At 31.9% G+C, this 27,381-nt stretch overlaps 2 protein-coding genes across 2 annotated transcripts; both read right to left on the bottom strand.

Moving 5' to 3' along the window:
* Positions 1 to 15,170: 15,170 nt before the first annotated feature.
* LOC114175444 (zinc finger BED domain-containing protein RICESLEEPER 2-like) lies at positions 15,171 to 16,474 on the bottom strand. Its single transcript, XM_028060202.1, has 2 exons — positions 15,328 to 16,474; positions 15,171 to 15,244 (listed from the first exon to the last, which is right to left on the bottom strand). The coding sequence occupies exons 1-2, from the start codon at positions 16,472 to 16,474 to the stop codon at positions 15,171 to 15,173; spliced, it is 1,221 nt and encodes a 406-aa protein (XP_027916003.1).
* A 6,416-nt stretch (positions 16,475 to 22,890) lies between these two features.
* LOC114177030 (nucleobase-ascorbate transporter 6-like) lies at positions 22,891 to 27,117 on the bottom strand. Its single transcript, XM_028062258.1, has 14 exons — positions 26,570 to 27,117; positions 26,300 to 26,397; positions 25,753 to 25,929; positions 25,552 to 25,652; positions 25,117 to 25,192; positions 24,957 to 25,016; positions 24,597 to 24,781; positions 24,385 to 24,481; positions 24,180 to 24,266; positions 24,015 to 24,073; positions 23,830 to 23,921; positions 23,661 to 23,738; positions 23,400 to 23,560; positions 22,891 to 23,287 (listed from the first exon to the last, which is right to left on the bottom strand). The coding sequence occupies exons 1-14, from the start codon at positions 26,679 to 26,681 to the stop codon at positions 23,069 to 23,071; spliced, it is 1,602 nt and encodes a 533-aa protein (XP_027918059.1). The 5' UTR covers positions 26,682 to 27,117; the 3' UTR covers positions 22,891 to 23,068.
* Positions 27,118 to 27,381: the final 264 nt, after the last annotated feature.

Genomic DNA, 27,381 nt, shown 5'->3' with positions numbered 1-27,381 from the left:
TTTAAGTTTATTTAAATGAAGTTATCTTACATTTAAATTTATACTTTTTAATTTTAAATTAATCCACTTAATTAGATTCAGTTTGGATTTCAATCGGATCAAATCTAAATTAGATCACATTTTAGATTTTGAAAATCTAAAATCAAGGCATTTTTAAGTTGAGTCAAAACATCAAAGAACCATGTCAACCCAATCTAGGTTTAAGATTTAGCCAAGTCAAATTAGATTGAAGGTCAAATCATGTCAACCTGGGCAGAGTTGACTCGACCCAAGGTGAAGTTCATGCCATGTCAACATAGGCAGAGCTCAATTCGCCCATATCGTAGGTCGAGGCAAGTCATCAAGATCAAAGGTCAAGGTGAGTCGATCGGGATTAAAGGTCTACCTAAGATGACTGAGGTCGAACATCGACTTGAGTTGGTATAGGTCGAAAGTCGAGTTGTGTTAATCTGGGTCGAAGGTTGAGCCTTGTTAGCTTGGGCTAAAGGTTTAGCTGCGTCACCCCCGGTTCGAAGGTCGACTCTAGTCGGCTGGGATCAAAGGTCGAGCCAAGTCAGTCCAAGCCGAAGGTCGATCCGACTTGGCTAAGGTCGAATGTCGATCTATGTAGGCTTTGGCTGAAAGTTAAGCTGAGTTCACCTAAGCCAAAGGTCAAGCCAAGTTTATCCAAACTGAAGGTCGACTTAAGTTAACCCAGATAAAAGGTTGATCAAAGGTCAACTTGAGTGGGCTAGAGTCAAACCCAAGTTGACCCAAACCAAAGGTTGACTCGAGTTTACCCAAGCTAAATGTTCGAGTCACGTCATCTTAGGGCAAGGTCTAGTCTCGTTTAGGCCTCCCAAACCCAAGGTTAAGATGAGTTTGCACGATCCTTGGTCATCCCTAATCAAATCAGTCCAAACTAGGATAAAGTCAAGTCGCATGAGTTTATATAGATAAAGTCAAGACAGTCCAGGACCAAGTTAAGTCTAATATTTTCTGACTGAAATTAAGGTAAGAGAACTCAAATTAAAGTTGAGTGACCCTATAAAACCACTTACTAGTAGTCAGATTACTGAGTAGTCGTACAACTATACCAAAATCGTCATGGTAGTATAATTAATTGTACATATTTTTTACATATTAAATCACGTGGGATTAGGGGGGGTTTCATCTTTATATTGTCTAATAAGGAAAGACTTAAAAGCCTCTTAGTCTAGCGTATTTATTTTATTTCCGTTTTTACCAAAGAAAAAAAAAATGAGAAAAGAGCTTGTTAGTTTTTTCAAATCTAATGAACATAAACATTCTTCCTCTCCAACACAATATAGTCTTCTTTGCGCACCTCAACTTTCCAGAAAAGGGAGAAACAACTCAGAAAATCATAAATCCATTAAATCTTAAAGAACATTGCTGCATATACCTCTATGAAAAAGGTTATTTAAATTGTAAGTTTTTTTTTTTTTTTTTTTTATGAAACTAACTTGGTAGTCTGTAGAAGAGGGAAATTATAATCATCCAATTTAAACTTTTACATGTCATTCTTTATATATAAACTGCACCTAAATCATTGTTATGTAGTAGCATTATTACTTGTATTGCGTACAAATATTGTCTAAAACACTTAATCATTAAACCTTTTATAATTATTCTACTTTTGACATAAATGTTAGTATGATTTCTCAATTCCTAAAAAAGTTTGTAATACTATACATGATAATGGCTATACGAGTATATATCATTGCATTATAAAAATAGAACAATCGTTATAGATATATGCTTAAATGACATTTTTTATTTCCACCGTGAAGCCATTTTCTAGCTTTATACAATTGATTTATTGGCTGAAAAACATTTTTATAGGTTGCTGCACCTGGTAATCAATTAGAGGATTTGGTAATCAATTACTTGATATATGCTATTATGAGCAATGAATTAATCATGCATGCCAATCGATTACTAGCTTAATAAAGCTTTGGTGACATATTAACGTGGACTATAATAGTGGATTAGCACTCTCATTTCCAAATAAAACAAATTAAAAGGAGGCGTAAATCAATCACCATGTTTATCGTGAATTTATTAGTAAAATTGGAATAAAGTCAAATAAGAAAAAACAAAACTAGCAAACTTTATGCAATATTAGAACCTATAGCAAATTAATACCATTTAAAGTATTAATCATCCGTAAATCTAATGAACGGAAAATAAAAGTAATTTAAAAAGGATTATACGTTTTAATGTCTTAAATTGCCGTGTTTAAAGCCAAAGTCTCAAAGGAGTTTAAAATATATAAATAAATAAATAATGCAAACACCTTATATATAACACAGTGTTTATTAAAACCAAATCTTATACAAAATAAGAGCTACTACAAAATTGTTTTCCTACAAGATTTATACAAAATTGTGGTGATTATATTGCTTAGTGCTAATCAATTAACATGCACTCAAGGTATTATCTTTTGAAAAACTCAAGAGCTAATAATGGATTACTGTAATAATGTGTTTTCATGTAACTTATAAGATATTTGATTAATTTATAAATATTTGAACAAAACAAAAATGTTTGGTAAATAAGTTTATTTCACTAATTTATATCATTTTCTTTAAAATAACTAGTTTACAGATTATTATTATTATCTTTTCATTTTTACCTTCATAATCCATTAACTTTCTCATTCATTGACTTGTTTAATATTATACTGTTTTTTTTGTTTAATATTATTTTATGTATTTATATTTATCAACGGGGGTTGTAACTCGATCAGCAAGCAAACTCAACCATTTTCAGCAACTAACTCTCGACAAAAAATCATGCTGAACTTTAAACTAAAACGTTCAACTAGTTTATTTATTTATTTTCAAACATTAGCAAGAAAAATAGTTATCATGCTTCTAGTAATCAATTAACCATCATAACTAATTGATTACCTCCATACATAATGGTTTGTTTTGAGAACATTAAGGTGGTTTATGTGTTCACACCTTTAAGTAATCAATTACAAATTTACCAAATAAAAGTAATCAAATATTTAATCCAATGATAATCTTGACAACCTTATTAAACACTTGGTGTTAATGCTATAATCCTGTTCATTCCAAGGTTGTGGTAATTACTACTTTGCACGTGACCGAGTTGATTAATTTACTATGTTCATTTTTTTTTTCACTTAAATGTTTAGGGTTTAGGATAAATTAGCATGGAATCGGTGATAACCATTGACTTAAGACTATTTCAGTCAAATTTAGTTATATTATATTTAATTAAATTTGTGTACATTCAGAACGATTTAAAATATATTCATTTTTTATATATAGCTTTTTTATTTTATGTGTTGGTGTGTGGGAACGGGTTATTGTACTAACAAATTCATCAAGCAACTCTCACACGCTCACTTATAAGACTTTTATTAGTGTGTGAAAATGGTTTGAACCATATCATTGAATGGTCACCACTAAGACACTCATGTTTGAAAGGGGAAACGGGTATTCTAATATGGAGAAACTCACACTTGAGAAGGAGATTGTTTGAAATTTAAGGAGGGTTAGAAATTACTCATGGGATAAAAATTAGGAGTGACAAAATAGCCAACCCGACCCGTTTTGACCCGACCCACTACTGACCCACTAAAAATGGGCCAGTCTGGACTAGCTCGATTGAATGAATGGGTTAAAAATAAAAACCCATCCCGTGAGCATGTTGGTGGACTAGCCCAACAATTTTTTTTATTTTATTTTTGTAGTTTTGGGCTTGAACTTACAGTTTTAACCAACGTAAAACAAAATCATAATTCTTAAATATAATAACACCCTAGGAGAAATAAAATTACAGGGGGAACGATGGTGTCAACAACACATTTTAGTCGTAAGACTCGTGGAATTTAACTAATTAATTAATAAATGCGGGTAGTGGAAGCCTTTATAACATTAAACATTGATTGATGTGATGTGAAAAAGTACTACTTAAGTGGTTGAGAGTATTTAATTATGTGAAAGGACTTGGGTTCAAGTCCTATGTATGTAAATTGTGGGTTATTTAATTATTATTGTTTTTAATAATATGATTGAGCATGATGAATGATGAGAAAACTATATAATTATAATAATTATCATAAAATATGAATTGGTTGAATGGTTGTACATTGATTTGGCATTGGTATGGTTATGGGTTCAAACCTTGGTGAACCTAAATTAAACATTTTTTTTGCCAAAATTTCCTTTGGCATGAAGGTGAAAGGGCATGGAAACCCTAGATGACTAGGGAGCAGCAAAGGGTGGCTGAAAAATAGACCATAAAGGACCATTGAATGGTAATTAACATTACCATTAAGCCTATTCTCGTTTTTGGTAATTAACCTAGCATTAAGGCGGCTGTGATTGTACTCAGGAAACAGAGCACGAAATTTGAGAGTTTGGTGAGGAAAGGAGTTGCGTTGAGAAAGAGTCAAAAGGAAGATCATTGGTGATCAAGGGGGAACTCACAACAATTCCAAAATAAGCTAAGGAAACCAGGTTATAAGAGTTTTACACGTTAACTTTTTACGTTTAAGCACGAACTGTATGTTGTATGGTATAAAATGCATGAATGTTTCCTTTATTCGTTGAATTTTCAAGTTTCTAGAAATTTTTCAGAAATCGCCTGGCGGACGATGAACTGCCATCAGGCGACTCATCCTTGTGTTTGCTTGTTTTGGGTTCCTGAAGAGGAACTGCCTGACGGCACATCCCTGGCTGCCAGGTGACACATGCTGGAAAACTCCGTTTCTGGATTCTATGTGAATTTCCTGGCGGGGATGAACACCCGTCAGGCGACGTGAGTCAATTTGACTCGAGATTGATATTTTAGGCATTTTGGGATGATTTTGATCAGAGAAAAAGCAAGCATGAGTTGTCAAGGAATGATATTACGTGGTACTTCATTGAATTTAGTATAATGGAGGGATTAATTTGATGGAACAGTGCGAATAAGATTCTAAGATTTTGAAATTTGGGGATTTGAGATTGGTGAGGAATTGAGACGCGAATTACATTGAGAAACGTTAGGATCACATTTAAGTTGGTATTACCTAGCCTAAAAATGAGCATTTGCCGTTGAATTACGGTGGGGAACCAAGAAACTCATTCTGGAGAATTGGGAATCTGATTGGCGTTGTACAAGGTGAAGTTCTGGAAATTCCAGAAATTATGCATCGCCTGGCGGCTAGCTACGTGCCGCCAAGCACTATGACAGCAAGGGTGGATATGTTGGTGTTGTGAGGTGCAGACGGAAGGATAGGGTTCTGCTGGAACCCATTTCCTTTAGTTAATTGGAATCGTGATCTTGTATGAGAAATTAGGGTGACAAAATTTACAAGAGAGTAAACTAGGAATTGATTTTGGTGGGACTTGGCAATTGGAAGGATAGTTGAAAGCAGGATGGCTTAGGACTTGGTGATGTTAAGAAACTGTATGGATTGTTTCATATAGGAGTAACTGTGGAGGACTGAGGATGAAGTGGTATTAGTTTTAAGGAAAAATACTGAGATCGAGAGAAAGATGATACTTTTGGTAGTGAAATGGGTACTTTAGTATAAATCAGTAAACCATGAAAGAGTAATTAGAATTGACTCAATGGGAATGAGTGAATAAGAGTTAGCAGGCAATGATGTGACAATGAGTGCAATATATGGACTAGGGAGTGTTGAATAGAGGAGAAATGGATACTCTAGAGACGATCCACTACATGATTGAATGACAGCAACTGAAGGAAGTGCAGAAAAACCAGAACATTGGTTGTCTTGGAGTGGCGCCTGGTGGCGGGGTTTGACCCGCCAGGCGATAAGTAGTGCTCAGAGGGTCTGGAATGTCCCGAAGCGCTTGGCGATGAGACTGTTCCACTAGGCGATGGCTGTAGCATCAGTAGGCACTGGAACATGTGCGACTGACGGTGGGGGCTAGTCCCGCCAGGCGGTGTCTGCAGCTTTGACATCTTTTGAGGTGCTTTGCACCTGGCGGTACATGTCCCCTGCCAGGCGATCTGGAAGTGGACAACGCCTGGTGGTACGTGTCCCCCGCAAGGCAATTTTGCTGCAACAGCCTTGGGTTGCTGGTTCTGCATGTGTGATCTATAAGGCTTTTAGGATACTTTAAAGGTCGGCTTGTTGGTGGTCCTTGAGTTGAGCTCGGAACGTATCCCTTGAGTTGAGCTCGGAATGGCATCCCTCGAGTTGGGCTCGGGATGGGGGATGAACACGAGGAACCCTTGAGTTGAGCTCAGGTTTGTGAGTGTTGCCAATGTGAGTGTGCTGGTTGTGGCCAGTACGGATGGGTCCAGATAGATTGCCCTCCTCAGTAGAAGACGTAGAACACGATTAACATGGTGGTGGCCATGTGATGTGATATCAAAGGATGGAATTCCTTTGGTGTGATTGTGTGATTTGTATAATTGTGCCACATATATATATATATATATATATGTGTGTGTGTGTGTGTGTGTGTGTGTGTGTGTGTCTTTTTTGTTAGCTCACCCTATTTGCTTGTGTTTGGCGATGATCGTGTACGCGGTACACGGGAGCAGATGATGTTGTAGGTGGATCTGGTGAGACTTAGCAGCGGAGCGGGGAAACCTCATAGGAACAATTTTATTGAGTTTTTATCACTGATGGTTTTGGAAAAAAAGTTGTAAATTGTTATGAGACTGTTTTGGTATTTTATTGAATTTTGAGAAATTTAAATTTAAAGTTATCTTTATTATGAAATAAATTATTTGAAATTTCCTGCGTTTTTGGGAAATGGATTTATAATTAATGAGATTTTATTTTCTTATTTTATTTTATTATTTAAATCCGTAATATCCAGACGAGATGTTACACAAGTGGCTCTGGTAACAAACAATGTGGTGGTGTTCGCTCGTTTGACGATCTAGGCACGATTGTGGTGGCTCCAACGTGAAACCCTCACGCAAGGAGGGACAAGGGGCAATGTCGGTGACTCTAGGCAATTTCAATGACATTTCAAGCCAACAACTTTCTCATTTGTAGGCGACGAGATTGGAGGTGCCTCATGGTGAGATTGGAGGTACCTCATGGCGAGATCGAAGGTGCTCGTTGGAGAAAGAAAGTAGATCGATGAGAGACTCGTGGAATAGGGAGAAGAGTAACGCATGAAAGAAGCAACCTTCACTCTCGCTCTTAGATCTCACTCAGCCTCACTTTTGCTCTCATATCTCGCTCTCGTTGCTCGACCTAACTCCACCATTGTTGGTGCGTGTGTGAGTGAACAAATTGTGGGATCTAGCTCCATTTGCTGGTGTGTGGTGTGTGTAGTTTGGTGGGTGAACAAAACACTCATACGTATATGGGCTGATGGGATAGTTCGTCTCATCTCGTCTGGGATTGTTGGGTTCAAATATCAAATCCAACCTGCATTTTTTCTATTAAATTGGCGAATCGGCCCGTTGAGTTCGCTCATTTTGTTATCCCTAATAAAAATAAGTAAAATGAATAATTTATAAATAAAAGGACCAAGAAAAATAATACTACAACATTTTTAATACTTTCTTTGTATTAACATAATAATTAGAAAATAAAAAAGAAAATATATGAAAGTATGTGAAATTGACTTGTGAATCCACATCTATTAATGGAATAGAGTATATTTAGGCATCCTTAGAACCCTATCAAGTTAACCATAAAAACCGTTGGGAGGATTAAATAATTTATTCAACCTACGGATGAATCATTGCCCTCATTATCTGTGATACATATGTGGCTTGAAATTGTTGTCTTTGATTTTCAATTAAACATGTTGCATGTGAGGTATTGCTATGCTTTGACTCAAATATTAAATGAGGAATGAAGAATTGTATAATGGGGCTACCAAATTTTAGTTTTGTATCTCTTGTAGATTGGATTTTAAATATTTTCCCTTTAATTTCAAACATTGCCACCTAACATTGGACTCAAAGGGTCGTCAATGACTACTCATTTTTGTTGTTTGTTAAAATCAAGATCTCACACTTGCTTCCTCCTCCACATCATTTCACTATAATGGTCAAAGAAATTAATTTAGCATCTTTCGTTCACTTATTGTGAGAATCTGACACTTCTAACTATTTCAATTAAAATTGCGTGCATTCAATTTATGTGTCATCAATTGTCAATTCAGATCATAATCAAATGTCTATTTTTTTTTTCTTTTAACACAAGTTGTTTATATTGAAACTTATGATTTCGTGATAGGGTTTTTCTTTGTTCATTAATATGAAATCAGATTATGTACATGTATTTGGTGCACTATAGCTAGGACAAATACATTATAATGCAAATATTTGTATTCTTTAGATCAACCATTTTTAATTCTTACTCTACCCTTTCATTTATACCTTCTTTTTCTCCTTTTAAACCTTTTGTTTTTACTTTTCACCATCCATTTTCTTCTTTATTCTTCATTGAAACACCTCATTCCTCTACTTATTTTCACATTTTCCTCTTATAATTAATATTTTTATAAATATACCAAGCTTGTAAAGTGATAAAGTAGATTATTAAGTTTAAATATGAAATCCGAAGAACTAATGTAGTTATTGAGTTGAAGATGTTTGTTTATAAATTTAAGTTTTTACAAAATTAAATATTTAAAAATAGTCAAAAAATAGAGAAATAAAGATAACGATGAAGATAAAAATAATAAGTAGAAAAAAGATAAAAAAAAATTAAATTATTAGTGGAAGCGGTTGTTTGAAAAATTCTCACGAATTAAATGATGTGATGTGACAAACTATGATCTGAAAATGACGGAGTTTGATTTCATATAATAACAACCCTTTGAAAATAATTTCAAAATACGCGTATATTATTAAATTTAAATCATATCATCAATTCATTAAATTATTCAAATATTAACTATTTAACCAATTGAACATAAACTGATGTATTGTAATGTAAATTTTTTTGCAATTCCAATCAATCAATAAAAAATGTCGATCAAGAGCTTTGAAAAATGCATAATTAAAATCAATTTATTCCTAAGTCCTCCCAACATTTTAGGTTTAACAATTTTTTTTGAATAATTAATTTCCAATTAAACAACAAAAGGTGGTCAAACTAATATAAACGTTAAACATAAAAGATGAATAATATAATTGAAATAAATTTTTTATAAATTAAAAATCAACACGAGTTTAGGTCTTACTAAATTCAACCTTAACAAAAAGGAAATATTAACAATCACATGTGAGAGCAACTTTGAATAAGTGAAGTCAATTTATGATAAATTTTTGGAAAGATTATTTTTCGATGCTCCTATTCTAAATTTATTACGCTCATCAAAGTCTTTGTAAAATCCTTTGATATTTATTTATAAGAATTCTATTAGGTCCTATATGTATATATTTCTTTTTTTTATCGAAATCCTTACTCAAGTGACTAATATGTCTAGTTTAAGTAAGGTTGACATGAATTTGCTTTGTTAGAAAGCAAACAATTCTTTTACAAACAACAATAATATAAAATAAAAATTGTTGATGAGAAAATATTAGAAAAAATCTGAAACACACAAATTTTTATCCTTAGAAAGAAAACATTTCCACTGAAAAAACTTTTTTTAAATAATATTATTTTAAGACAAGATTATTACATAACAATTTTTATATAACCGTGTAAACAATTTGTATTATCTATAAATATATATTATTTTAAGAAATAAAAGCAAATATAGATTTCAAAATTTAATTTCATTACACGATTGAGTAATAAGAAATAAAAAAAAGATAGAATAAAAAAATAAAAAATTGTGTATAAAAAAATTAATATCTTAAGTATAAGTTACTTTTGTCAAATATTTTTTGTTGTATTTGTCTACTCGTGTGTGTGTGTGTGTATATATATATATATATATATATATATATATATATATATATATATATATATATATATATAATATGATAATTGTAAGTCTCTTTTTTTCAGTTTATAACTTGTTAGGTTTGGTCGTTCGTAGGCCCAAGGCCAGTCTAGTAAGGGACTCCAATACCCCTTCAAGCTCCCTCATTCTCCCCTTGTTTGCTTTTCAGAAACAGTTCTTTCCTCTCCCCCTCTTGTCTCCTGCAAGGTGTTCCGTTAGGACACAAAGTTCGTCCATCTCCGAGGTAACGAAACTCATTCTATTTCCAAGTAACTTGAGCCTTAGAGTTTCTGGTTCGTTTCTTCCCCGTTTTCTCACTGTTTGAGCACGTTGGTCAAGTTAGGATTCAATTTCCTAACCTCGTTTTGTACGGGTCTTCATGTTTCAGCTCTCTAGTATAGTTCTTGGAGCTGTGGTACTTTCAGTTGCGGGTCTGTTGCATTTGATAGCACCTAAGCAAGGTAAGGGAAGCTAGGTTTTTCCCTTTTTTTGCTTCTTTTGAGTCTGTTGCTTGTTCCACTGCTGTTTTATGCATAAAAATTGATTGGAAGACTGTTGTGCGTGTATGGGACTGGACTGTGTTAATTGTTGGAGTGTTTCTGATGTTGCATGCGTGGAACAATGGGGGAGAACTGATATTCTCGCCCAAGCGAGTTCGTCTCACCCAGGAGAGAATACCAGAGTCTCGCCCAGGGTTCTGCCTCGAGCACTCGCCCAGGCGAGGGGCTGCGTCTTTGAGCGACAGGCCAGCTCGCTCAGGTGAGACAACCTCGCCTAAGCGAGAGCTCGCGAAATCTTCTAGGACCCTCTGTTGCAGGCTCGCCTAAGCGAGAGTCCGTCGCCTGAGCGAGACAACTTCTCTCGTCTAGGCGAGGACTCCTTGCTTGAGCGAGAACCGGCGCATGGGTGCTTGGTTCTCTGTTCAGCTTTGGTTTGGTTTATTATTGTTTGAACTATTCCCTTTAAAGCTTAAAGTATGTGACAAAACATGAATTACTTGGTTCTGTGAACTGTGATGGGTATGTTAGCATGAGTAACACATGGATTTTTGCTTGGTTGGTTGAGAACTTGCATGAGAATTGGATGTTGAGATAACAAGTGGTGGTTATGGTATGAGGAACATGAATATGGTGTGAGATAGACGTAATTCCATGAGTCTCGTGGGGAGATCTCATGGTGGTGTGTAGTGTATATATTAGGATAAAGATTCAAGTAAGGATCACATCCCAAAACTCTAAGGGGTCAATGAGTCTCATGTAAAGCAAACCGATCCAAGTGGTGAGAGTAGCTGGAGGCCCTAGTCTCTGGCAGGATAATGGCCTTAGACGCTTAAAGGCTAACCTTATGTGTGGTAGGGTGAAGCCCATTGGCAATGGCTCTACAGAGCAGTAGAGGCCACCACAAGTGCAAGCGTCCGGTGAATCCGATCTTAATATATTTATCCGGATAATTGAGTCATAGAGTCCTGCTTGTGTGCTATATCATGATTGCTTGTGCCTACTGTGCTTTATACTTGGAACTGCCTTAAGTACTTGCTGCAATAATATGTTCAAATGATTTTACACTAGCTTACCCTTTCATTTCGTGTTTGTGCTTGTTTTATTTTTCATTTGCGATGATCACCTTTTGGTGGGAGCAGATGAGAGAAACGTTCAAGGTGAGTCTGGTGGTAGTAGTGGTGCAGCTTAGAGTATCTTGTTCTTGGTGGCTCTTAGGAGCAGTTTCAAGGCCATGGGGCCTTTTGTAATAGTTGTCTTAGTGACAAGCCCTTTTGCAAACTCTTTTACTGTCAGCTTTTATGTTAATTCCTGGCATTATCTTTTGGTTCCTTAGTATTTCAAGTACCTTTATGGATGACTGTAATAGTGCATTCTTGGTTTATGATGTTTATTTGATTGCTCTTTCAATATTCTAATCATGCGATGTTTTTATTTAGTGGATTCATTCTATTGAAACGAGATGTCACAATAATATAAATATATTAGTAGTAAACTTTAAGATAATTAGTGTTAATTTTTTTTCCAGTCTTATTAAAATCACAAGCTCTGAAGTTGAACATTTTCAATGAATATCAAATAAAATTTATAACATTATGTAATATGATTTTTTTTATTATAAATGTGTTTTTTAAACCTTTAAAATTAACTATTAAATACAATCTTTTAATTTATTTGTTATAATTATAATTATTGAAAATTTTATACAAAATTCTTTGTATATATGACTCATGCTAAATTTTTTATTAAATAATATCAATTCAATTTTTACATGATAAAAATATGAAGAATATTCAACCACAAGAATATTTATATAATAACGTGATAAATATAATTTTTTATTGATAATATTTTGTAAGATAAAATTATTAAATGATTTGTTTTATACAAGAATGTAAATAATTTATATTATTAATAAATATACATTATTTTTCAAATAATATCATTTTACGAAATAAAATTAAAATATATTTTTTAAATTGAGTTTTATTAAATGATTAAGTAAGTAGAAATCCTATAGAGATAAAAATAAAAATAAAAAAACACAATATAAAAAAGTTAATACTTACAATATAAGTTATTCTTTAATAAATGATCAAGTAATTATAAATTATAAAAAGATAAAATTAGGAATTAAAAAATAGTATGAAAAAGAAATTAATATTTTAAATATAAATGATTCCTTAATAATAAATATATTGAAAATGAGTTAGAAAAAACTTTTAATGATAATTCAAATATGATTAAAGGCATTAAAAAACTATTTATTTATTTATTTTAAAAATAAGCTAATTTTTTAAAAAAAAATTAAGGATTACATCATGGAATAAATTTATTTAAAAGAATCTAACTTTAGGTGTAATTGACATTTTAGATATGATGATTTTAGATGACATGACGATTTTAAATTTGAGAATCTATTAGTTTTATTTAAGAAGTATAATTTATTAGATGGTAAATTATAGAGTTTAAATATACTTCTATTTTGATGGTAGATCAGTTGAAAAACTGATCTACCATCAAAATAGAAGTATATTTAAACTCTATAGTTACTCTTCAAAGAGACAATTTTAATTTTTTAATGATAAGTATAAACAATTTGTATTATTTAAAAATATATATTATTTTTCTAAATTATATTACTTTAAGAAATAAAAGTAGATTATATTTTTCTAAATATAATTTTATTAAATGATTAAGTGGTTAGAAATCTTAAAAGGATAAAATTAAAAATGAAAAATAGTATAAAAAATTAATACTTTAAATATAAATTACTCTTTAATAATTTATTAAATGACCAAGTAATTACAAATTATAAAATGATAAAATTAAGAATGAAAAAAAATAATATATAAAAGAGAAGAGTTAAAAATTTGTCTTTATCTTAAACTTTAATACATTTTGGTCCTTAAATTTAAAAAATGAATGAATATAATCATTTTAACCTATTTGCGTTGATCTTTATGTGATTGTTAAATTGTGTGTGTTAATTATGTTCTAGATTGACATTTGAGCTTAAATGCTTAAATGTGTGAAACGATATAAATAACTCTAATGTTATCCTAGAACAGTTTAACACGTAAAAAAAATCAGGGTTAATTATGTTTTTCGTCCCTCTACTATTATCATTTTTTTGGAAATGGTCCCTCCTGCAAACGTTAAACCATTTTGGTCCTCATGATTTTGAAACTAATGATTTTAGTCCCTAATTTGTGAACAACATTAAGTCTGTGAGTGCGTGGCAAACGACGTTCTAGCTAGGCTCGTCATTTGACGACACGTGGTTATTAAGATGCATACACATGTTAAATGAAATAATTTTTTTCTTTATTCATTTAATTCATTTAATTAATATTATATAATATATTAATAACAAGATTTTAATAAATACCCATCGATTTCAAATAATATATTATGTACACGAATTTTATTTTACCTTTTGCTGATCTGAAATAAATATCCATCTTTGGTTTGAATATCTCCAATGTCCTCTAACAATAATGTTAGGAACCACCTCCAAGGACCATTTTTTGGATATTCGAACATCATCAATAATTTCATTGGTTGTCATTCTCCCAACATTCCTAAATTTATCAACTACAATTTTGGAAACTCATTCCTTGTTTGCATTCTTGTTAACAAAAACTCTGCCACAATTATGGGTATCAAACAAGGTCTTGACCCGAAAAGTCTGACTTCCTCCAACTTTGCTGCATAAAATAAGAAATTCACACTTCCTCTTGCAAATTGCCCTTACTCGGACATCATCATTCTTGATAAATTTAACCTCTCTGCCATTCAACACATAATGCTCCATCAGAGCTTGCTTGAACTATTTCAAGGAACAAAACTCAATCCCAAGTCTAAATTTGAATTCCTTGCACATCTCTTCGCCCCTGAATATTGGGTATTTGCTCCCACCCTCCCCATCAACAATATCCACATAACTATCTAGCTCATTAGGTTGTAGTTGACATCTATTTCATGATTATAAGTACTTTGTTGTGTGGTAGAAGTACCCAGACCTTCACTTTGTTTGCCTCAGCAGTACCCAAACCTTCCTTTCTTGACTTATTCCTTCCAGTCTTGTTTGAATTTTTTTCCACCTGTCTAAAACTTGAGAAAAATTCCTGCGTGAAGTATTTTGCATCCCAAAACAATCATCATCATCTCTGGATCTTTCATCCTCACTCTCATCCAGTTCATCAGGTTCATCATCACCTGAAAGAACACTAGATTCATCACTAGATTCAGCATCACCATTAGCCATGTCTTCTGTATTTTGCACCTCCTGAAAAACATCACCACCCCCTCTACTTCATTTGTCACACCGAAATCAGCACCAACGTTTACCTCTTCTTCATTTACCCCACCACCATTAACAACTGCATTTGCCTCTTCTTCATTTACCACACCACCATTAACAGCAACATTTGCCTCTTCTTCATTTACCCCACCACCATTGACATCAACATTTGTCTTTTCTTCATTTATCACACCACCATTAACAACATCAATTGCTTCTTCTTCATTTACCCCAATACCATTAACTAGGGGTGAGCGGCGATCGGGTTGGATCGGGTTCGGGTTCAATATGCTCAATCTAGCATAACCCAAATTTAATATTTTAAAATCCAATCTGACCATTTTAGTTGTCGGGTTATTTGGATATGGATAATATCGGTTACGGTTAAATAAGATCGGGTTGTTCAGATATAATTTTAATTTGAATAAATAATAAAAAAATTATTGAATTTAAATAAATATGTTAACTGAATTTATAAAATTTAATAGATTTAGTAAGCAGTAGTTAAGAGTCACAACATTGGTTGCTGTGAGATGATGAACCAACTCCGCTTCCATCCATTGTGTTACCGTTAGATTCTGAAATTAATTGAAACAAAATATTATTAATATACACAACAACATAATTACAAAGGAAGTTTAGAGAACAAATAAATTAATACCATCAAATTGAGTTATAGTGGTCCTCAACCAATTTTGAGCACAGATAAGTGCCTCAACCATTGGTGGATTTAAAGAGCTTCTAAGAGTATCCAAAACCCTACCTCCAGTACTAAATGCACTCTCAGAGGCAATTGTAGAAATAGGGGTGGCCAACACATCTCTAACCATTCTTGATAAAATGGGAAACCGTGAAGAGTTTATTTTCCACCAAACCAAAATATCAAGTTGGTCATCACCATCGACAACAAATTCATTTAAATACCTCTCTAACTCATTCTTTCTATCTATGGTGTCCTTTTCTCTCAAATGCTTCTTAAAAGCATCAGCCCTGGCCAAATATACATGAATTTCAGGAATTGTTGATGCATGAAATTGATGTTCAAGTGGTTGCTCAGGTCTATGTTGTTCATCATGAAGTGATTTGTACCAATCATACATTTTCTTCAAACTGTCTTTTACACAGTTAGTTAATTCAACAGCTTTGTTTGAATCATGTTTGTACATTTCTTGAAAATTCCAAATGACATACTCAAACTTGTATCGAGGATCAAAAATTACACCAAAATATAACAAGTGATTAATGTTGTCAACATTACCCCAATATTTGTGATACTTCAACCTCATGTCATAACTAGTAGGTGCTAATATACTATTCAGATTCATGGTTGTCTTGTCAAGTGCAAAATGAATAGTAACCATTTGGTGAAACGCAATGTGTATACTCACATGCAATGATGTTGAGAAAGATTTAGTGGCTTCATAGAAAAGTTTTAGAAACTTCACAAAATCTTGGGCATGTTTCCAATCACTAGGAGATGGGGGACCTTCATCACCAAAAAAAGCCATATAGCTAGAGTCTTCATTGTCAAGCTTTTCAAATGCAACTTGAAATTTGATTGCTGCATCTAACATCATATATGTGGAATTCCACCTTGTGGGAACATTAAGACACAACAATTTTTTGCATTCAATTTTCGAAAACTCTATGCACTCTCTAAACTTAGCCAATCTTTGTGGTGAAGACCTTACAAATCTTACAGCATTCCTAATACTTGTGATTGAATTGTGCAACTCTTTTAAGCCATCACTCACAACTAAGTTTAGTATATGAGCACAACACCTCATATGGAAAAATTGTCCATCCATTACTAATCCACCCATATTTTTCATCCTTTTTTTAAATATGTAACAACCACGTCATTAGATGATGCATTATCAACAGTGAGTGTTGACACATTCCTAATTCTCCATTCCCTTAAAATTTCTTCAACTTTCCTTCCAATGGTTTCCCCTTTATGATTAGGTATGACTGAAAAACTGATTATCCTTTTTTATACCTCCAATCATTGTCTATGAAATGTGCAGTGAGTGTTAAGTAGCCTAAGTTCTGAATTGATGTCCAACAATCGGTAGTGAGTGCTACTCTAACACAATTTGACTTAAAGAACTCCTTTAACCTAACTTTTTCATCCATATACAACTGAAAACAATCTCTAGCTATGGTGAATCTTGATGGGACAACAAACAAAGGTTGTAATTGTCTACACAATATCTTAAAACCCTCACCCTCCACCACCTTGAATGGTTGTTCATCCAATATAACAAACATAGCAATTGCCTTTCGACAAGCTTCAACATTATACTTTAGGGGTGTTGCAAGGAGACTGTTATTGTCACCACTTTTAAAGGTGAGAGTTGTTTGGTTGGGGTCATTAATGGCAGCAAATAGATATTTAGGACACAACCTTTTAAGGTGATTAAGAAGGTTAGATGTTCCATGTATCTTTGGATCACATCTAAATCGCTTACCACAATGATTACATGTTGCAATTGAATATGTGGATTCAAGAGATCTTGTGAAGTAGTCCCAAACAACAGAGGTTGTTTTCTTACCACTAGCATTTAGTTTTCTCTTTTTTGTATTTTGGGAATGAGGAACATCATGTTCCCCTCCTACAACTCCTACGGGTTCAGTTGTAGGGTTTGGTGGGTCAGATTGTTGTGAACTTGGAGGCAATTCTTGGCTATGTCTCTTCATTACAACTATAAAGAAAAAAAAATCATAATCAATAACTACCAATCATATATGTGTAATTTATTTTAGGAGACACATATCAATTAGCAAAATAAAATCCAATCAAATAAGAACTACTGAATACAAATTATATGTCTCGGAATGAAAGCAAATTCCAAATCAGTCTTGTTTTATGAAATAAAAAAAAAAAGAAAAAAAACTTTAAGTAGTGAAACTAAATGTCTGGATAGTCCGATCAAGGATTCTCAAAACTCAAAAATAGTAAGAAAAGATAATTTTGTATTTGCTTGCGGACCCCAGTAGTAATAATATAGTATTATTATGTTTCAAATTGCTTGATTAATGGCTTTCTCGTGATTAAATGGCGTTCAATATTTGGTTCACAATAATCAAACACCTATATGTAAATCATGCATATATACATGAATATATATATATATATATATATATATTATATTCAATCAATTATAATAAAAAAATATTTGACATTTTAAAAGAAACGAAAAAACCATTTAAAAACAGTAACGCATAACATTAAAACTTCTTAAAATAAATAATAACATCACATTAATTCCTAAAAATATTATTATTAAATATATCTAAACTTTCTTTTAAAACTATATACTTTTCACAATGATATTATCATGCAACCTATAATTTATTAAATAGAGATTTAAACTTTCTTAAATAAATAACTCTTAACATTATATTATCATTCAAGCTATAATTTATTAAATATGATCTAAACTTTCTTAAAACCATAAACTCTTCACGATGATAGCTATAATTTTTTAAAATTTTACAAAATATTTTAGCTTTAAAATAGAATTTTAGGATTAAAGTAATAATGTAGTTGTTTAAAATAGAATTTTAAGATTAAAGTAATAATATAGTTGAAGAAAATGGTGAGATTGATACTGTGAAAAAGCTGAAATGATGAACATACTAACAATATTATAGAATTGCAAGATATAAAAGTGAAAAAATTAATGAAAGCAATTTATAATTTACTAACCTGAAACCCTCAGTTTTTCCAAATGCTGCAATTTGCAAAGCAAGCCAAAAGCAAAACACTCACCAAACCAAGCAAATAAACAAGGGTTGTTTCTTCACTATGTGTGAAATAGGAAATAAAAAAGTTACTTTTTTTGAACTTGAAATGGGAACCATGAGTGAAGAAGGGGAGGGGTTGTGGTATGTGGTAGCGTGAAGGTTCAATAAAGGTGCAGTAATAGTGTGCAGTAACGTAATGATGGTTTGTGGTAACGTGAGACACAGTGCAATAAATGAGTCAGTAGAATTGAATTGGACTTTCTACTTTTAACATAAAAGTATAACATATTTAATGGTCGGGTCATATATCTTTTAAAAAATAAATCTATACCCGAACCCGACTATATATATATATATATATATATATATATATATATATATATATATATATATATATATATATATATATATATATATATATATATATATATATATCCGTTGAACCCATTTTTTTTATCCATTTTAATTCGTATCTATTAAAATCCGACCCATATCTAATTTTATTTTTCGGTTTTTTCGGTTTCGGTCGGTCTCTCACATTTTGCTCACCCCTACCATTAACAACAACATTTGAATCTTTTTCATTTACCCCACCACCATTCATTCCTTCAACAAGTTCAATGACTTGAGCAGAACTAACAAAATGATCCACATAGATCTTATCCTCCTCATTTTTGTTTTCTGCGTATTCGGCCAACTCCAAAGCATGCCTATCTGTCCAACAACCAAAACAGAACCCTAAACCCATCAAAGCCAACAAGAAATCAAAACTACACTAACACACCCACTAGAAACTGGAAACACCCAATAAATTTTCCCCCAAATCAAAAGCAGCAAAACCCTAAATCAATATAAGAAAGGAAAGAAAACACTTACCTCTATTTCCAGCCAATGTTGCTCTTGCAACCTCGCCGAGAAAGTCAATCACGCACCATGCGAACAAATTCCACACTTACTCACAAACGTTTGGTATTCCAGTTTCACCACGCAAATGAAGGGCACCTTTCGCGGAGCAAATCTTTCTCCAACACTTACGAACGAGGATGTTGTTGTTGCTGCTGATGCAAAATGAAAAGTGCACATGTTAAAATCTTGTTTTTAATATATTATATAATATTAATTAAATGAATTAAATAAAGAAAGAAAAAAATTATTTCATTTAACACGTGTCTGCATCTTAAAAACCACTTGTCGCCAGATGACGAGCCCAGCTAGAACGTCGTTTGCCACGCAGTCACAGACTTAACGTCGTTCACAAATTAGAAACTAAAATCAATAGTTTCAAAATCATGAGGACCAAAATGGTTTAACGTTTGCGGAGAGACCATTTCCAAAAAATGATAATATTAGAAGGATAAAAAACATAATTAACTCAAAAAATTAATGCAATTAGATTATGAGAAATACATTTATTATTTTTTAAGTCTTGGAATCAAGTTGTATCAAAGTTTGAGATATAAATAAATTCCAATTTTCACCATCAATTAGGAAAAAAAAAACATAATTAACAAAAAAAATAATACTTTAAGTATAAGTTATTTTTTAATAATAAATGTATTGAAAAAATATTATATTTTTTTAATGATGGTTAAAATGTGCCCAAGATATACTTTAAAAGAAACAATTATTTATTTATTTTAAAGATTAACTAATTTTTAAAATAATTTTTAGGAAGGCATATCATTGATTATATTGATTAACAAAATTTAAATTTAGAAATAATTGACCTTTTAGAGATTCATACGAAGATTTTAAATTTAAGAAACTAAAATAATAATTCATTGTATATTAAATGGTATAGTTGACAAATATTTCTAATTTTATGGAAATCAGTTTAAAAACAAATTAAAGATAAAAGAGTAAAATAACTTTTTAAAGACATGTGATAGTAAAATAAATATGGATAAAAAGGTAGATTAAGTTTAAATAGTAAAAAAGTAAATTAATTTGAAATATTTTATCATTTTTAGGGTAAATCAGTTAAAAAAAAACAAATGGATAAAAGAGTAATATAACGTTCTGTGACAATAAAATAAATATAAATAAAAAAGTAAATTAATAATATTAAATGATTAAAAAAATCAATTTTTGAAACACTTATTAATAACATAAATATAGGTCATAAATATAAAGGTTAAATTATTTCTTTGGTCCTCCATTTTCGTAGCAAAATATCAATTTGGTCCCTCAATTTTTTTATCTTAATTTGGTTCATATTTTAGAGAATTTGAGACAATCAAGTTTTTTCCATTAGTGGTGTAGTAATGGTGTTAAATAGGGTACCACGTGCTAGTTTTTGGATTTTTTGAATTATTTATTTATTTTTTTGAATTTTTTTTATTTATTTTTTAAATTTTGGTTAAATTTGGAGAGGGACAAAATTGCACAATTTTTACAAAACTTTGGACTAAATTGAGACAAAAATTAAAATATTGGGACCAAATTGAGAATAGGAAAATGACACCTAACATAATAGTGACACGTGGCATTATCACTGCCACGTGGCACGATGTCAGCTTGACACATGGCACGATGTCAGCTTGACATGTGGCAATTTTTTTATTTTTTTAAAAATTTAAAAAAATAATTCAAAAAATTCAAAAACATTCATAAAAATAAATAAAAAAAATTCAAAAAATTTAAAAACTGACACGTGGCACCCCATTTAACACCATTACTACAACAGAAAGAACTTGATTGCATCAAATTTCCCAAAATAGGGACCAAATTGAGATGAAAAAAATTGAGGGACCAAATTGATATTTTGCTAAAAAAATGGGAACCAAAGGAATAATTTAACCGATTTTTTATATCTCTTTTAAGATAGGTTAAATTATTTCATTGATCTTCATTCATTTCTATTCAAAGTGAGAAAAAAATTTAACATTTATATAAATATTACAATGATTTTTTTAATAATATTAAGTTTTTATTTTACATCGAACTTTATTTAAATATTGTTTTAAATATTTATATATCAATAATTTATAGACAAATGTTAGAGTTGGTTTAAAAATAACAACTTCATAAATTTAATTGTAAAACTTTAAATAAATTTATTTATTTTAAATTGTTATAAAATTATTTAAAATTTTATATTTGAATTTATAAAGTTGTTCTTTTTAAAACAACTCTATCATTTATCTATAAATTATAGATATATAAATATTTAAAACAAAAATTTAAATAAAGTTCAATGCAAAATATACATTTAAATGAACTTAATTTTGTTCAAAGTATCAATTATAATAAAAATACCATTGTAAATTTTATATAAAAATTAAATTTGGTATAAGAATGAAATTGATTCAGTTTTACAAAGATTTGGACAAATTTGAGATAAAATAACAAATACAAGGAGTAGATTGAGACTTTTCACATTCAATAGTAACATGTGGCAATGTCACATCACACTATCTCTATCACGTGGCATAACGTCAACTTGATACGTGACAGTTATTTTTACATTATAAAAAAAAATTAAAAAAAAATCATGTGCTGACATGTGACACATAGTTAACACTATTAGTGAACTACTATTTTAGAACCTAATTGAAACAAAAAAAAAAGGACCTACTTAAGATTTTCCTACGAAAATGGGACCAATGAAATGATTTAACCTTTAATATATTATGATAGATTATATTCTTCTTCTTATATTATATTAATAGATTATAATAGATATTAAATAATAGGGTTAAATATGTTTTTTATTTCTTAACTTGTAATGAAAAAATGGAATTAGTCCATCTTCGAAACCCGAAACCTTGACCTAATTTAATCTTTCAACTTTAAAATTGCGTGGATTTAGTCGTTTTAACTACATTTTGTTAAGTTTATTTAATGTTCAAAGGCGGTTTATGATAACATTTGAATTGTTTAAAATTTGACACATTTTTGCTTCAATATTAGTTGAATATTAGCTTAGAAACATTTTTGAAACATAAAATAACAATACTCGGTTAAAAGAATTAAATTCACACATTTTTTAAAACTAAAGAAATAAATTGAGTCAAAGTTTCAAAAATAGACTAATTCCAATTTTATAACTAAGAAAAAATATATTTAACCACAATAATATAAACATAATATATTATAATAGATAATAAATGAGTGTGAATAATTTGGATATAACATTCTCCATTTTCTCTCTCTTTGTCATGTTAGTTAGGTGAAACTATTAATTTATAATTTATAACATTCTCCAGTTAATCTATACGATTACTTTGAAATGTTAAAATTTTATTTTTCTTTTTTAATATTTTATATTTTGAACAAATAAAAAACTACTTTTAAAAATTATTTTTTTCACAATGTTTTAACGATAATATTTAACAATGACTCGTATTATCTTTTTAATAAAAGAAATTAATTACAGAAACAAGTGACAGGAAATAAAAGCACTTCTTTGAAGATTTTTTTGAAATTAGAGCAACCATCTATTTCCAGTTCAAAATTTTTAAAAACTTTGCACTTGAGGAGAAAAGAAACACGACAAGAAGAAGTAACCGTTGGCAGAAATAAGCATTACCTGCCCGAAAAAGAAGCTACCTTGTTTTATTGCTACATTAATTTGTAGTTAAAATAAAGAAAACAATGCTCTTTTCTTTTCTTTTCTTTTTCTGGAGTTCATCATGCAACATGTCAAAGCATCACACAGAAGGGAAAAATTTGTTGAGATTAAAAGGTAAGGAGTAAAACTCTTCACTCCTCGTATCTGTCTTGAACGAACGGAATCTGTCCCACCAGTGCATGCCTCTGTCTTTTCGACTTTGGTTGTCTTTCTTTCTCAATGTAACATCCAAGACAAGTGCCAAGGTACCACCAACAAATGCCTCAGATGCAAATGGCACGTTCATCATGTCATTAAACTATCAAAATCAAACCACATTTTTTACTCAAACTTATTCAAACAAAATCAAAGTGCATAGAACTTAGATATTGCATGCAAATTTGAGAGAATGAAGGAGTAAAGGTTGATACCCATCTTGCTCTTGTGTGTACAGGACCGTAGCCTTTAAATGCCGTGTATTCATTGAAGTATTGTGGAATGGAGAAGCCCATGAAAATGGAGAACCCTAAGATGAATTTGGTTCTAAAGCTGTTTAAATTGCAAAATTGAAGGAAACCTAGACCTGCTGAGCCTGTGTTGTGGGAACAAACAGAAAAGAGAGTAAATAAATGAAGCTGAATGAGTTTATATAACACAAAACCTGCTTCTTTTAAATTCATACTGATACTTACCTACATAGGCAAAGAAAAGACAGTATAAAGCTGCAACTATTGGAGCTGGAATTGAAGCAAAAACGGCTCCAAACTTTCCTACACAGTTCATGACAAATAATTAGGCTCAAGTTCATGTTCAAAAGGAAACAAATCACATCAGAAGAATTTCCAGCATTAAAAAAATCACCAAGAATTGAGAAGAAGATCATGAATCCAGCTGATATTTGAACAACTCTTCTACTACCTACACGTGTCAAAGCTAGCAGTCCTGCATTCTCTCTGGGAAATTAAAAGCCAATGATGTTATACAATTTGCACAAGGAAGATAATCATATGTCAAAAACATGGAACTATATTGAATTAGGATCTTACACAGAAACTGATGATCCATTCCCTGTGCCAAATATTCCAGATAACAGAATTCCTACTCCCTGATGCATCACAAATAACTATGATTAACTATCATCAAAAATTAGAAAAGTGAAAATATTAAAGAATGTAGTATAGTAAAGATAAAAACACTTAGTATCTGTTTACCTGCCAACCAACACCACGGCTAAGAACTGAAGGTGGTATTGGTGTTGCACTTGCGTACCTTGACACAGCAATGAAGGCGCCAGTTGACTGTTGAACAAGTAAATTTTATGTAAGAGAACAGTACTAAATCATTGTGCAACACAAAAGAAAATAGAAAGGACATTGAAAAAACAATGCATATATGGAAGTATAAAAATGAACTAACCTCTACTAGAGCAACAAATGAAGCAGTCATCATAGCAAAAGCTTCTCCAGCATCAAATGTAGGAGCTCCCCATTGAAAAGGGTAAGGGATTCTTATCCTGAAAATATGTTTTGACAAATAGAAACCCCATTCTTTCGTTATCATTTAAGATAGTCCAAACAAATAGTTAGCAATGTACACTACTATTATTGGAAAAATCGAAAGATGGATACCAAGGAGCACCCCCTATGATTCCTGCACGATCAGTTCTGCAAGTTATTTGAGTTTTAGGAGCTGAATTTCTGTAAGCTCCACCGACTGTAAGAAGATGAGCATAAATCCAAACAATTGCCACTGAGAATATTACTGCAAAGCGGTCAAAGATAGGTTTTTCTCCTTTCATCATATGAGGAATGTACTGCAAAAGACATGTCAAATTAGTGAAGAAAGAAAAAGAAAACATGAAATGTTAACACAGTTTAATCCGACATGTGTTTGGCACACTGGATAATGTTAAAAAAAAAAATGTGTATAATGCTGCAATTGACAGAAAAAGAGATTAGCTTCCAGAAAGTTATAAACTTATTAATCACCTGTGAGAAAACTACTAGGATGATGATTTCTGGGAGCCCAATCTCCACACACTTTGCAAGCTGGATTAAAAGCCACATTCAACACAGAGGGAATCAAACATTATAATTTTTAAAATATATAAAGGAAACAAGAACTAGTCCTTTTGGCAAATATGCATACCACAGGGAAACCCAGTTCATACAGCCCAAAGCCTGATAGAGCAACCAAGGGAACAGCAGAGAGAGGACTTAAGAACCTGAAAAGTACATAAAGTTATTCATTAGTATGATTTCAATAGCTCAAGACAAATCAATAACTTTCAGAATGGATAAAATTGTGTCAATAACTATAACTGAAAATGAGGTCAGTCTATGATACTTTTGAATGAAGTAAAATGAAAAAAAGGTTGTTATAATTGACGAAAAAGGATTATTATCTCTAATTGAGGAGTGTAGAATAGTATATAAGAATTAAATCTTTCCTAAAGAAACTAAATCAAAACCACCAGTTAGCATCTGAAGTAAACGAATTGCATGAATATCATAACTTAAAAAGAAAAGTGTGAGAAGAAATTGCACAAAGTTCAACTATTTTAGGCAGGGCAGGTTCAATAACCTCACTACATTGCGCCAAAGGCCACTGAAGCCAAGAACAATTTGTAGGGTTGAGGCAACAATGAGGGCACCCTGTGTTCCGCGCATTATCTTCTCAAATTTCTGCATGTTTGTTGCAATGCAGTTAAACATAGATGACGAAAAAGCAAAAGAAGAAGAAAAAAACATGAAGAACGACGAGGTTTGTAATGAACCAACCAACCTCCAGAGGATTCACAATGTCACTGTAGCGACCTGCCAGAATGATAGAAATGGTTGTTGGCACAAAGGTGTAGGATCCCCCAATAACTGCAGGCAAACGAGTCCCAAAGAATGTTTGGAAAAAGGTGTTTATGCCAGCCACAAACAGTAGAGTCTGAATCACTTTTGCTTTCTCTTCCTAAGGAAGCCAAATTGCAACCTCTATAAGATTTATGAGCTAACAATAATAAAAATAAAACCATTTTTTCTTAGAAAATGTTCCTCTATCTCTCTTTTTCAAAAGTTAGTGTGTTTGATTTCTATTGTCAAAATGCAATAAACAATATTGCTCAGACAATAAGAAAAAAAAAAAGGTGAAATGTATAGAGCATTGTGTGGAATTGAGAGAGATGAAGAATATGAGAAAATATCTCCCAGTTGTTTTGCTTTTTAGTTGTAATAACATTTGCTTTGGGAAGAATTTTGAAAACTTAACAGGAAATGTAGAATAGTTTTAGAAAACAATTTTTGAAGCTAAGAAGTGATAAGAGCATCCAGCAGGTTCTTACATTTCCTCCTCCCATCTGGGGAACAAGAGAGCTGGGAATCAGAACAGTTGTTCCTAGCATCACCAGATAATGTTGGAAACCAAGTAGGATTGCCTCCGCTTCATTAACACAAATTCTAAAACTCAATCAACTTGTTTAACATGAATGTACACACGAAAACATGAATGCAATGAAAACCAGAAATGTTAGAGCAATTCCACACCAGAATGTTTTTGCCATAAAAGAGCAAAAAAGTAAAAGAAAATGGTTCCAATGAAGCAGTGAACTTACGCCAGGGAGGAGGACTAGTAATGCAGAAGGAAACATTTGGTAATTGATCTTTCACTGGATGTGGCTGGTGCTCATCCTGCTTAGGTTGTGGTGCAGCTCCACCTCCTGCCATTCTACCAATCCTACTACAATTCACTTAATCAACTTGAATGTACTATAGCAACCAAACTCAAGCACAAAAACCAAAACTTCTACATCAACTTCTCAACTCAACCCCTGAAGAAGTTATGTTGTGCAACACTGGCAGAAACCAAAAAGCAAACGGTTGGAAGAGACTATCACTGTGTGGGGTACTTTTCCCAATGAGAATTGTGGAATGATGAAAGCAGTGGCAATGAGAAGAAACTGAAGGCACCCTCAAAGAAAAAATGAATATTTTCTTCCCTTTTGGGAGCTTCACACATTGAAATGAACAGAACAAGTCCAAGGGAGACAACTTGTCAGCAACGTAATGCAATGCAGCTAATGTTGGATGGTTTCTTAGCCCAAGACCCACATGGAGGCCAAGAAAACATGAAAAGCTAGTGTGAAGATGTGGAAGAAAAGGAAAAGGAGGGAACCAGCTCCTCCTAAAGCAAGAAAGAAACCAAAAATACAAAAGAATCTCCGAGTTCAGTATTGCTTTACAATATTGTAATCCAATATTTAATGCTGTTAACGCCATGCTTTTCTTTTTAGTTTTTATTCAACACGTAAAGATAAAGTTTGAACAAAAGCAACTTAGACCTACACCTCTTTTTTACCTCCAAGTGTAGTATTTAACTATTACCAATATTTGTTGAAAGAAAAAAGTTCAATAATCAGAAACAATG

This window comes from Vigna unguiculata, chromosome 3, assembly GCF_004118075.2.
Source record: "Vigna unguiculata cultivar IT97K-499-35 chromosome 3, ASM411807v1, whole genome shotgun sequence".
Lineage (NCBI taxonomy): Eukaryota > Viridiplantae > Streptophyta > Magnoliopsida > Fabales > Fabaceae > Vigna > Vigna unguiculata.
This window is presented reverse-complemented; position numbering and strand designations above follow the sequence as displayed.